Consider the following 14,297-nt stretch of genomic DNA (forward strand, 5'->3'; position numbering starts at 1 on the left):
AGATATGCTGCTACTACTCCCATTTATTAGGTAAAAAATTAAGTTGTGAGAACAAAACCTGGTCCAAGCAAAGCTGGAGGGATTTGGAATGAAGAGGATCTATCAGGATATGCAAGTGATGAAAGTCAATGTCAACAGATGCATTATGGATTGAGGAAGTGAATTTTCTTCTTGAGGATCTTAGGCAACCATGCCTTGAACCCAATGGTCAAGGAGGAGGTCTAAATTGAGGATGTGGATTAGATGGTGGGAGCCTGCATCTGTTTAAAGAACTTGTGGATGACCTTTGAAGACAATTTGCATTACCATGCTTCCTAGCCAATTGAGATGGACTATAGGTGGTGCAGTGGATGTATGTTGGTGATCCTTCATATCTTGGGAAGCCACGGTACGAATTTGTCCTCCTAAGTGGGTCTCAACTTCCCAAGGAGAAGATCTGAGAAGGTATTTACTATGGCCAAGTAAGACCTTCAAATGGTCTAACACAACATCATGGTGGAGATGTATGAGTTGCACCAAAAAAGCCTTGATAAAGACAGTGCATGCCATAAGGTTAGTCATAGCTTCCAGCTCATGTTGCAATATGGCAACCAGTATCCTCATTTATTTTCTTCTTTTTAGTTACATGCAAAACACAAAGGTTAGTAAAACTCCTGTGTAAGCGGTAAGCTATAAGACTTCTGATTCACTACAGTCAAGCTGAATTATCTATTCCCTTCATAGCTAGAAATATAAAACCCTACCATATTCCATAGGTGCAGACTTTTATAAACGAGAAAAATTTAACCATGATTACATGATTTTGCTGTTAAATTGTTGAGTTAATAAATTTAAACAATTTTTGATGATTTGTTTCAGTTTAAATGAAACATCCTTTCACTGTGGTATTAGAAACTAACGACAAACAAGAAAATCATGTTCTTCTTTACCTTTAATGACAGACACATCATATATGTATTAATGGGTTCTGGGAGATTGCAGAAATTTTTCAGTTTTATAAAACTGATCAGCCACAGAATATTTCATTTCACAAAGCTGCAGAACAAAAATAACACATTACAAAAAAAATCTAAGAGATTACTCCTGTACATTTATTAACATTTTTATTTCTTGAGCAAAGATAAAACTGTAACACAAAGAAAAAATAAAATTTGCCCCTAGTAACCTATTATAATTGATTATAAGCTGGTTAAATGGAACTGATCATTGATTATGGAGTTCTGACCAATTCCTATCACCAGTGTTCTAGTATAGTTTTGCATATAAAGAAATGTACATATTTGCCAATATTATATGATTACCAAGTAACTTAGGTTAAAAAGAAAATTATATGTTCTACATACCTATAGGAGGCGTTTCAGCTTTAATTGTAAGACAGCTGATGATCATCATCTGAACTACTTTCTCTGCAAACATTTAACAGAACTCTGAAAATGTAGAATCATTAGAATTATTAAAACTCTTGTGCTTTTTATGCAGAGAGAGAAAAAACATAATATTTACACTGATGAAAAAGCTAATTAATAAAAAAAAATGAGTATGACTGACTTGAAAAGCTCATGATGCCTAGACCTTTAGTTAGTAAATAAGCATAGATCATACTTGTATCTCAAGCAGTTATTCCTCTTCACATATACACCAAGCATTCAAAGACAAAAAAAAAAAAAATAACAAAGAAATACCAAAGCTAATTCCAAATATTTACTGGGTAGTTTTAGTGTCTTTCGATATTAGGATGCTTGTCAAAGAAATCACCATATCTTAGAGGACCAGAAGTGATGATTTGTTCAAGTTAAACAACTGATGCATTTCCATGATATACAAAAGTATATGTTTTCCTATTTATGCTTGGGTAAAAAGAATGGCTAAATGTATAATGAGTGAAAATTTAAGAAACTTACAATCAGGCACTGGTAAAATGTGGAAAAGAGTTATGTATACCACTGGACTTCCAAATTTTACATGTACATTATTACCTTCCTAAAGAAAATGAGACATAACATTAAGAAAGTGGACGCAAGTTCAACAAATCCAAATGGGCCATGTAGGCATCACATTCAGATATGATGGCACACGGTTACATGATGTCATATTGAGTTTTAAAATTCTGCATAAATGAGTTAATTATAATTTGTACTGGTAAATTGTAAAAAGCTGTGATTGGACATCAGAAGAAATCATCCATTATGTTAATGAGAACTATGTATGGGATATCTATGGGAACTTATACAATTTTATTTAACTTCAGGTATGAATGCGATTATTTTATTAATTTGTTTGATGTTTATCATACATTTCACTGCAGGGAGTACAATATCACTGACATCATATGATAGTTACAAAAGAATATTGTGCAAACTGCACGAGATATAAGTATACGAATGCATCTGTAGATTCCAATAACGTAGAACTGAAAAATAGTTCAATTCATTGCACAAACTGTATTAATACAGTCTGTGGGTCATTATCATTAGGCTACTGTTACTGAAACTTTCATCTGGCATTATGTATCATTACATATCTTCATTAGAACTAGGAAATGTTTATAACAAACTAAATGATCAAATCTTTCTCAGCATCAAAAAGCAAACTGCCCCAGAAGGAGATATCAAAGTAGATAATTCGCTGCCCCACTCTCTCTTAACCTCTTTAGTTCATGCGTGCAGAGGTCATAAACATGAAATAATGCCCATATTATCTACAGTGATCACTGAATGCGAGTCTATGAGAAAAGGTGGTGTGCAAGCTATTCTTCATGAGAGTCCATGGCAACTCTGTCAGGATGCATGGAGAGATGGCTTAAGTTTTTTTCTTAACTACCTCCACTCTCTCTCCAATCCTACCACAAAGCATGGGGTGTTCAAAAAATTGCATAAGCTGTACTGTATATCGAAGTATTAGGATTTTCTACATGAGGACAAATAAAGTATACTTTAAAAAACAGTAAACTTTCAATCATACTTTAAGAGAATTCTAATATTTAACTTTTATTTTACCTATTTAATTTTCTTAACTGTAGACAGTGGTAATGATGATTATAAATTGAAAATAAAACTTTCTGTATCTGAATGTCTTTTGTCCCCGATTAATGTTCACTTCTAAAAGAAATGAGCTGTGAAGGATGCAATAGTACTAAAGTTCCAAAACAAGAATTCACGGACAGCACTAGCCTGCTGGACCTTTAATATTTCCTATTTGTTCCAATAAATTGATGAAAATGAGTTTTTTAAAACTTGAAATATCTGAAATGAGTCATAAATGTGCAGTGATGCAAAATGTTGTTTGACAGTGGGAGACAAGTGGTGTGAAATATTATAAAAATCTTCAAATTTAGTATGCAATATGGCAATCATTGTCTAAGCTTGAACTCGAGTTTTATTTCTGCATGTCTGCACGAAATTTATACCATTATTTACATAATTTTATTGAGAACTGCTGTGCCAAATTTCAACTTAATTAAAGGAATATAAATTTTTTTTAAAATATTACATTTATTGCAAGTAGCCCCCTCTGTAAAAATCTGCAAGCCAAGTGCTGTCAGTAAGTCTCAGGATACAGGAAGTGGTAAAGCTAACACTGCTCAAGGTGATCTCTCTGCAAGTATGTTGTAGGAGAATGCCTAGCTGTTTGGTTCAGAAGTTAATGAGTTAATTAATTTAGCGCAATTAGTGTCAATGCAGTCTTTATGCATATTAATTAGCATGGTGTACTGCCCCCAGCAATGATTCATTACAGATGATAACAAAGAGTATGCCAAACAAAATATTTGAAAAAATTAATATGGCCAAGTAATTGATAATTATATTGTTGGTTGTAAAAATTCAATGCATTGTGTGGTGACGAATGGATACCTGTGGAAGCATTTGCCAGGTGCGTAGCCGCCAACGAAACGGCAGAAATTACAAGATACAGCATGGCAAAGAGAAGAGACTACGACAGGGCCTGAAATACTGGGAAAATGACCACAAATGGCTGAAGTATGTCCTACCAGAGGTTGTGATGTTGTGCACTTACTATACTGGGTATGCGGAGAAATACGAAAGTGCGCCGAGTACTTCATTTGTGGGTCTTATTGGTGAAATACAGTTGCTATTGTTCTGAGCTGATGTTAATAAATAATATATGCTGAATTAGAAACTGTGCTGGTTTCTTTTTCACACCGACAGGATGAGCGAAACTTGTATGTTGGTGATCCAGTGGGTTAGTGAAAAGAAACTCATAATTTCGAGCTATGACGATTGGCGACAGTTGCAATTTACAGCTGAGATAAATGAACTATCTTCTTCTAAAGTATGTAACTGCTTACATATCTTGCAAGATCACTTCGTATTTTGTTAATTTGTGATTCTCTTGCATTGAACGACCATGTTATGCAGTACGCACGTCCTTCGAGAAACCGGAAGTCAATAACAACTGTTAGCCTGGTTCCCGGATTTTGTGTCATACTGCACATAACAGTAGTGTATAGGACCTTTACTTCTATTGGGGGCGCTCACCAGTTAATATGTACTTTTGAGAGAGTGACGTATGTAAGGTGAAGTAGTTCGCATTTAAAACATGCACAGTGGAGAGAATGTTGGCATACCTCTATGCTACATTAATGTAATGTGGATGATATTTCTTGGATATTGTACTTTTGGAAATTTTACATGATTTAAGCACACTGCTAACTAAAATGACTGCTCCCTTGTATTAAAAAATCAGCCTGAATTAGTCTCAAGTACACTCTACATAGCAGCTATTAAAATAGGGAAAATGAATTTTGCCAGACTAGACAATACCAGCTTCTGAAAGTGCAATGAATGAATTACCAAATATATAAAATGTAAAAAAAAGTTATCAGCTCTTTTTTATACAATTTACCTCTGACGTTCAGGAAGTGAAAATGACCAAGTAGAGCTACAACTTTTTTGAAAGATGCACATCTGAAGTAAGGCCAAGCTTTATACTCTATAACCCATAGTACACCCATCAATCATACACCAAAATAAAGGGAATTAAAGGTTCTTTGAATTATACCTAAGATATACAAGGTCTTTTTAAAAGCCAGTATAACCAGTGAGGAAAGCCAGGGAAATTCTTTTTCTTTAAAATCATACGAAACTGTAGAGTGCCACCTTTACAAAATGGTCACTGGTACTGTAACTAGTGTAAACAAAATGGATGTTACAAAGACTATTGCGGAATTTCTATGTACTGATAAGAAAAAAGAAGAAAAAAAATTATTTTGATCGAATACACTTATTTGACAAAAATTAAAGTGAAATTTTAAAGCTGATGTTAAATCGGTCCGTCTTTTAACTGTTTTAGTTGGGGAATGTGTTTGAAAAAGACATGTAACTCTGGAAGAATATTTACGATTGGGCTTTGGGATGACAAAGATAAATCGGTTTTGTGTTATATTTGTCTACTGACAGGAGCTTCTGAACACGATGAATGTGCTACATTTAAGCTATTTGTTAATTGCAACACATATGACTGCTGGCTGATTTGGCCCATGGATAATTCGGCCCAAATTACAGGCTGATTCGGCAAAAAAGCTAGGCTGCTTCGGACCATGTGACATATCAACAAAAAAAATTGTGGAAAAACATACCCGATTCTTTTGGTAGTTATATATATATATATATATATATATATATATATATATATATATATATATATATATATATAAACATTAGCATACTCAAACCAGCATAAATAGAAAGAAAAAAAAAACAAGATTAACTGCATTGCTTGGGGTGGTTGTGTTCAGTTGTAGTAACTTGCAGACCAACTAATGATATATTGGAATTTGAGAAAACAAAAACAAAAATATTAAAATATATTTCATCTTGTGAAGTTCACACAGTTAGGATAATATAGATATATAATATTGATATGTGATACGGAACTAAATTATAATTTGTTTAAAACCCCATTTTCAGATTTTAGTATATAAGATTTATTTAGTAGTATAAGCAGATAGTACAATGTACCGTATAAAGATAATTCTACATAAATCTAATAAAGGCAGTAATGTGCCCGAACCAGAATGTGTAGACAAAAACAATTTAACAAAAGCATTGATCATACATGGCCAAATATGTGTGTGTGTGTGTGTGTTTATATATATATATATATATACAATGATGTCTGGCATTTCTGCACACTAAAGGTTTCCATCACCAATATTGAAGCAAAATGCATACCCAACTCGACTGATTGATGAAAATAAAATACTACAATGCTTACCATTTGAAAAGAGGCAATTGTCACCAGAATATTCAGTTCAAAATAATATTAATTTTGGACACATGGGATAACACCCCTGTGTTTTCATGACACGCAATATGTTGGCCTATTCTGTGCATAGTTTTGAAAAGAAATGTAATATTTATCCATTGAGCTATGGAAATCAAATACATTACTTTGGACTATTTCTGTCAACATTTCAGTTGAGTAAGTAGGTCAGGTTTATAGCTGGTTTTACACAATTCTATGTAACAATAAATGTCAAGAGAGCAAACTAAACAGATCTTGTAGAATAATTTAGTAAAGTTCAATATTTTATTAAAAAAAGAAGCTATTATGTTGAAGAGAAACAACAATGAATAGGATGTAATATGTTTACAACATCTCATTTATGGAAAAAAATATACCAAAGAATTTAGAAACAGAGTATACACCAAGGAATTTCTTAAGAATCCCGTTCTAGCAGCAAGTTGACATTTTGAATAGCAGACAATTTTGTATATGTGGGACAACAGCTTGCAAATTTGGATTAAAATGCAGTTTTATTTTAAGGTATATATTTCCATCTTTTATATCATGTATTTATTTTTATGATTCTAAAAGATATATAGTAAATAGGATTTTCTGGGTTAAAAGTTCAAAAAGGTCATGGAGTGGGTCTTCATGTTGACATTTGGAAATCACATTTTCATGGGTTTAGGGTAAAAATGTGGAATATTTTTGTACACTTTATGATAAACACTTTCCTTAATTAAAGGATGATCATTCTTTCTAGATACAAATTGGATTTTCAACCAGAACCAACACATGATCCTATGTTTACAAGAATGTCGTATCTTTGCGCAGAATTACCCGACATGTAGAATTGGCTTACATGGTGAGTATACACACACACACACACACACACACACATATATATATATATATATATATATATATATATATATATATATATATATATATATATATATACATATACATACATACATACATACATAGATAGATATAGATACAATGTATAGATGTATGTATTATATTATCCCAAAGTACTGGTAGCCTCAATACAATTCATTAATATAAACTGAATGGTTGAAAAATAACTCAGTATTGCCTTTACCAGGTTTTAATCATGCCAATAAATGCTCCTTGTATTTCTAAGGTATTGAAATTTTTTGTAAAATATCACTCTAAAGTCCAACTCATAAGAAACTAAACATGAAATAATGATAATAAATGGCATCCAGAGGCAAAAACAAAATTATTTCATTTTCATTTTCACACACTAAGTATCAGTATAATTGTGCTGATTGACAGAGATGTGAAAACAAGCACTGACCATGCATAATAGAAGCAATTAGGCAAAGTATGTTACAGTGACGTAACCTAGAGATTATGATGTGTACCCTACTAGTGCATCATCTCATCAGGTTTCCTCAATATGCAATACTGAATGATCTAAAACAACAGTCCGCACAATCTATTAAGAATGACGTGATTGAATTATGATGATATTCATTTTAAGGTGAATTCTTAAGCATAATATTTCATACACCTACAGAGAAAAGTGACAGAAATTGGAAGCCTTATATAACCATAAATTAGGAACATACAAAATTCCTGATTTTGAAAGTCAAAGGGCAACACTTTGCACCTAGGCGTGAACTGTGTAACATTTATTTCTGGTACCAAACGTGACCTAATATGGTGGCCATGAACAGATGTCTACGGTCAGTAGCTGATATTTCTTGCATGAAACTACTTCAATCTGATGACTTTTGTATAGTAGCAGTATCAGGGGAAGCAACTTAGCAGTGAAACCTATCTGCAAAGGACATGGTACCACTCAAACATTATATCCCTATCAGGCATATTATTGGTTAGTATATATGATACAAAACATGTGAATTAGAAATATTGTCTTTAAAAGCAGGTCTTTTATAAATGTGTCTGCAAGAACAAGTTTCACTTTAAGGTAAAAGTGAAAGAATAGTGTTGTTCAATGGAGCTATTTTTGCAATACTTTAGTCGACAGAAACATCAGTGACTTAGATCAGATGCCGGACAAGCAATTAACTTTTTGAAACAAACATTATGGTGTCATCCAGTATGAAAATCACCTTGTTATTAAAGATAAATAATTAAAATATTAATCAAATGGTTATATGCTATTGTATTGTATAATAAAAGGTCATGACTGAAATGTTTGACTGATGTGATGGCACATGACAAGGCTATACATACATAGAGTGATGTTGCACAATCAAAACATGCTATTAAAACAACTTGCTTTCATGCTACAAGTCATCCCTCAATAATGCATAAATCTCTGTTACACAGTACCTTTAATAAAAAGTAAGAAAAAATTTTCTCTCTCTCTCTCTCATTAGGATATAGTTCTGAGCAGCACCAAAGATATTATTAAATTTCTATGTGATTTGAGGAATGGGATTTAAAATCATTTCTTTTTCTTTTCCATGCTAAAGTAAAATTATTTATTTGATAATACACCTCTCTCTCTCTCTCTCTCTATCCATCTGGTAGCAAGTCAAATGTCAAATTCATCATATATGTTCCCTAGTGTTATTGAGTAAATTGTTTGCATGAAATTAAACATGAAGTAAGAGTTACCATTGTTAATTTATAATTCTTCTGTTGATATGGAAAAAGTGATTTTCTACTCATAGCTCCATTAAAGAACACATTATATTTTGTTTTCCCCATAACTTCTTCAGCTAGAACACTCGGGTTGCAGAACATTGGCAAAATTTACACATCCCTCTAAAATGCATGTGTGAAAATAAGTTTGGACATGAAAAGAAATGTTAAGTCCCAAACAAATTCATGTGGCTTTCTACATGATGCTAAAGCATGATAAATAGGCATTTACATCATCACTCACAACATTCAAGATGAGATCCAAAAGAAGTTCACACATTATCTCTTGTAGATTTGTGTTTATAAAGACCCTAGTAAAAATCATTCCTGTCCATAGATATTAATATATATTCATACTGATAGTTTAGCTTCTCGTGCTCTTTAGGTATAATTATTTAACATCATTTTTATGTATGATACCACACAACAGCTAGTTATTATGTGAGGTGCTTATATTTGTATATTTCAAGAGGTCCTTGTTCAGAACCACTGCATTTATATAACTGCATTTACCTCTCGTTTTCATTTTATTATTTGTGTATTAGTTGCCAGTAAAGGAAAAATCACCAAAGAAAAGAATTCTTTATTTTAGACAAAGACATCTTTATGACAGTTTGAACAAAGCAACAAAGATAAGAATCATAAAAGAATTCTCTTAATATTATAATAGAAATAAAAAGCAGAATCTTTTTTTCTAGAAACAAATGGCTCACGACTTAATTTTCAATCATTAGTGACCTTGACAGTCCTCTCATATGCATGATCTCTCTCTCTCTCTCTCTCATAAAATACATCTGAGTGTGGAATAAAATCATCACATTTTTCAAATAGTTATTATTTTTCCCTTACAAATTTGACATGGGGTTTTTCCCGTTTCTTTTCTACAATCCCTAAACCTTTATCAATATACTTCATGTACAAATTCATAGCACTTCAATATAAATCCTGTATCATTATCAGAATGAGCACTTTGTTGTACAGGCAGTGAAGTGTGGACTTCACAAGCTTTGCCAATAAGTACACTTTATAATAATAAAGTAATAAAGTTCAATGTTTTCTTGTCCATTTCAAGTTTTAGGCAATTTTCTCGAAGCAGAGAAAGTATTTATCTACCCCTTTTCCTGACAAGGGGGTACTAACCTAATACTGTATTTATGGTACCAACAAAACCTGACTTTGTGCGTAAAGTGGGAGAGGAGAGTGCACCGCCTGCCAGTTCTAATTCTTTTAATCTATATCACATTTCCCTTTCTTCTCTCTGCATCTGAGTTTGCTTCTCTTCTTTCTGTATAGGCATTTGTATTCTCTTTCTTCATTTGTTTTTGTCTCTCTATTTACTCTCTGCTTCTCTCTTTCTCTCTCTCCTGCCCTCTGCATTTCATCTCCTTTTCCTCTTTCTGCATTTGTGTTTATTTCATTTCTTTCTAAAGATGAAACTTTATGAATCCCTACTAATTCCAGTTCTATCTGGTTGTTTAATCCATTTAATGACCTATGAAACTCTAAGGCATTAAATTTATCAATCAAACTCAATGCACTATCAAACAAACATTCCTCTCCCAAAAATACTGACTCAGTTTTCTTTATTTCTTGCTTTCCTGAAAATGATTTCACTGCAGGAAGATCATAATATCTGGAAAGCTAAAGACTGTAACCCAATCTTGAAACAATGTTCTCTGCATTAACTGACACTGTGAATGCTTGTTAGTTCTACTAAAGATTTTTCAAATGTGTGAAATAAATATCCTAACCAGGAACAATGAAAAATCTGACACAAAGTCAATTTAAATTTAAAAGACATTTAAAAAAATCTCCAAATCATTTTTAAAGAAATTCAGATCCCTCATGAACCCTCAATTCCTGGTAAGACTTGGTCTTAAAAGAAATAATGGAAGTGAAACAAGCAATCTGCGTAAAGTTCAACAAACAAATTATTTCCTTTGACTGCAAAGGATAAAATTCAAACAACACTTACATAAATATTAATTAAATCACAAATAATCCTAAATGTTCTATCATAATCAAAGAGTATATAAAATAATTAGAATGAATTCCAACAATCTTGAATATTCTAAAATACCGAGAGTCTTAAATGACTCCTGACGTATCACAATTATATAATTCAGAATGTCTTTGAATGAGTTCTCGATAATCTCAGAGTAGTTTTACTCAAAAAAAGCAATGAGCACTTTGTAATACCAATGAACCTTTTGAATAAATGCTATCAAATTTCATCTGAACAGAACTGCAAGCTCTGTTCACAGATTTCCAAAAACTAATATAAAACAAGAATAAATATGTGTTACAAAATGTCTATACATACAAACTTTGCTTGACCTGTGATGCAACAGATTGCTCTGTAATTATGTAGGTGTGCCATTTCGAATGGAAAATCCCATCAAACTGGAAAACAGTTTGTTTTCAGAACATTCTTAGTTTATAACAAGGTTATATTACCTTGAACTCAAATTTTAATAAACATCTTTAAAAATATGACAAAAGAGTCAGGTAGGCAAAAGCTCCATTTTCACAACTCTCAATCAGGAACAAAACTTAAGCATACAATATAAATTCAATATGCATGCCAATATACACCAAAGATTGCTGAAATTATATTATAAAGCAATGTTGAATTATTGCATCTGTGATGAAAACCAACTTCTAATTTTGTCTTTGTTATCATCGGAGTAATATAAATTGGGCTTCCTTCTTGTCCATAGACCTACAAAATGCATTATTAAGCTTCACTTGCCCTTTCAGTATAATAATTTAATATCTTTCTTTGTGTATCAAACCACATATGAACTGGTTCTTTTGTAAGGTATTTATGTACTGATATATTTTAAGAGACGCATCCTAAGTGTTGAAAACCATGAAATTCGTAAAATGTAGTAGTACAGAATCGGGTGTTTTGCCTTACTGGCCCATTTTGCAGCCTTACCTCCTGTCCTTGCCTCTACCAATTAAGACTGTTTAGTCCTAAGTGAGCAATGCATGTTGTTCACTCTGAAGTTTGATTGTGCACACAAGTAGGTATCCACGTGAAATGATTGATTTAGTCATGGTGGTTAGAGACTTGTCTGGATGGAAATACAAAGTGAGGGCCAGTAAAGCAAAATCCAGCCATTCATACTACTCTAGTCTGCAGACATTGTAAGAGCGATGACAGAACTCCTACAGAGAGAGAGAGAGAGACAGAGAGAGAGAGACACAGAGTGTGCAAGTGATGATGTTGTTGTTGTTGTTGTTGTGGGGTTTAACGCCATTTTTCAGCACGATAGGCTATACATGGCGGCCAGTATTAATGGTGGAGGAAGAACCCGGAAAACCCCGGAAAGAACCACCGACCCACGAGAAGCTACTGGCAAGCTTTCTCACATGCCCACATTGGCTGAGCAAGTGATGATGTACTCAGACAGATAAGTCTATGGTAGTGATCAATATACACACACTGCATGAAGATTGTTGTTTTTTTACTTGATTTGTATTGTCCGTAAATCTTCAACCACGAGTTTTCTTATCTGTGCTCGGAGTTGTCCGTGATTGTCCATTTCCGATAGCACACTTTCTTACTGAGCCTCACTGGTTATTTATTTGTCAACTGCAACCGATTACAAGTTGCTGATCATACTGAGACTGCCTCGGCAAGCAATTTGGAATAAACAAGTACCCAGGAATGCAGTCGCATTGAAATTAACTTGCTCGCACCACCAGAGATGCCAGTTATTATTAATGTAGCTCCTACAACAATACCAATTGGTGCACCTATGATGGTGGATGTTGTCATGATTTTAATCACACCAACACTGACAGTTGTTACCACATCATGCCTGCAGATAGCATCTATGACCAAACATGCATGTTTCAGCACTGTTCTCTTGGTGATTTCAATCTTGCAGCCGTTGTTCCTCATCAATTAATTTTTCAAGTCGGTGAGACTAAGGACCTGTCATAGTTCTTCTGTTAATAACAGAATTGCATATTTTAATTGCACAAACGGCAGACCTTGTCACATCATCACATTTGATTTGATGATTCCGAGCTGGCCTTGAGTTGGCAGTGGTACATCAGGGTGATTCCAAATGATATTTCTGCTTGACCTTTAATAAAATTATGCAATAGTTCATATGAGGGTGTGGTAACATACTCTGAAGCAGATATTCACTGACAATTGGAACAAAATTGTTATCAGTGTTAGCATCCTCTGCCAGTTGATCTAACACCCCATTGGTAAATTCTGCAGCCTCGTCACCTTGGTCAGAATTCTTTATGCATATACAATGAGAACAATCCAATCTTAAACACAAATACCAAAAGTGGTTAAGTCCCCTCTCATATAAATGTTGAATACTTGTAGCTGAACTTCATCTCTGATGACTTATGGTATTGATACTGTATTGTTTGAAACTTTCCTTAGTATTTTCTCCTGAAAGATGTGCTAATTGTTTGTCAGTTTTAAATTTTTTATTCTATTATAATGTAAATTTTTTCCACTAAAGATGATACTTTTTCAGAAAATTGTTTGACAGTTAGTTTATAAACACTAGGTGTTTATCTAAATTCTGACCTGGATTCACAAATAGTAAACAAAATTCTATTTTATTTTAAAATGATTGGTTGTTGTCAAGGTCATGATGGGACTATGTGAGTTAAGAAGCAAATGCTTTTTAATTTTTATTCTGGGAACAAAATATTGGTCTAATCAAGACCATATTCTGTGTACATGATACAAACGTGATCATGTGACCCCCCTCTGATTTCGCAACTTGGGGGAATTTCAAAACTGCATCTTATGATACAATATAATCTTTGTTTTGAGAGAGATTTTTCAGTTTTCGGGCTTTTACACTTGGTATCAAGTTGTTTTCTTTGTTGTTGCCAGATTTTGAGTTAATTATGTTCAGATCATTTGGATTTAAAAAGGATTAATTCTTTATTCTCTGGAAATTTTTGAAGAGTGCTTACACAGATTTTGGAAAGATATTGTTTACAAGTTTAATTTGGATTTCCAATACCGGAGTGCCATTATTTGTATTTCTACAAGGAACTGTAGATAAGCACAGTACTGACTACAGCATACATCATCGTCATCCATCTTGGATTTTACATCAGGATTCGAATTTGAAATTATTTGAACATTAATTACTAGAACTTTTGTAATTTAATTTGTGGATTATTCTTAGATTATTTTTGGATTTGATTCTTGAAACCATAAATTCTTCTCCATTTTTTATTTTTACAGAATTTTTCAGGAAAATAAATTATTTGTTAAATTTTAACAAGTTTGTTGTTTTCACTCTGTGTTACTGTTTATTCAAGCCTAAACACCAAAGAAATGAGAAATATTTTAATTCAGCAATTGGTAGAAAAGAATGTTTTGGTTTCAATCAGTAAGTCTGTATCAGACT

At 33.0% G+C, this 14,297-nt stretch overlaps 1 protein-coding gene across 1 annotated transcript in view; it reads right to left on the reverse strand.

Annotated features, from left to right (window-relative positions):
* Positions 1-4,418, reverse strand: part of LOC149793655 (uncharacterized) — a 35,306-nt gene extending 30,888 nt beyond the window's left edge. The window contains exons 1-2 of the mRNA XM_089967633.1: positions 4,307-4,418; positions 1,344-1,427 (exon numbers count right to left, since the gene is read on the reverse strand). Coding sequence (XP_089823759.1) covers positions 1,344-1,416 — 73 coding nt within the window. The 5' untranslated portion in view covers positions 1,417-1,427; positions 4,307-4,418. The remainder of the gene's footprint in view (positions 1-1,343; positions 1,428-4,306) is intronic.
* Positions 4,419-14,297: the final 9,879 nt, after the last annotated feature.

The sequence above is a fragment of the Sinohyriopsis cumingii genome, chromosome 8, assembly GCF_028554795.1.
Source record: "Sinohyriopsis cumingii isolate HCF-2022 chromosome 8, ASM2855479v2, whole genome shotgun sequence".
NCBI lineage: Eukaryota > Metazoa > Mollusca > Bivalvia > Unionida > Unionidae > Sinohyriopsis > Sinohyriopsis cumingii.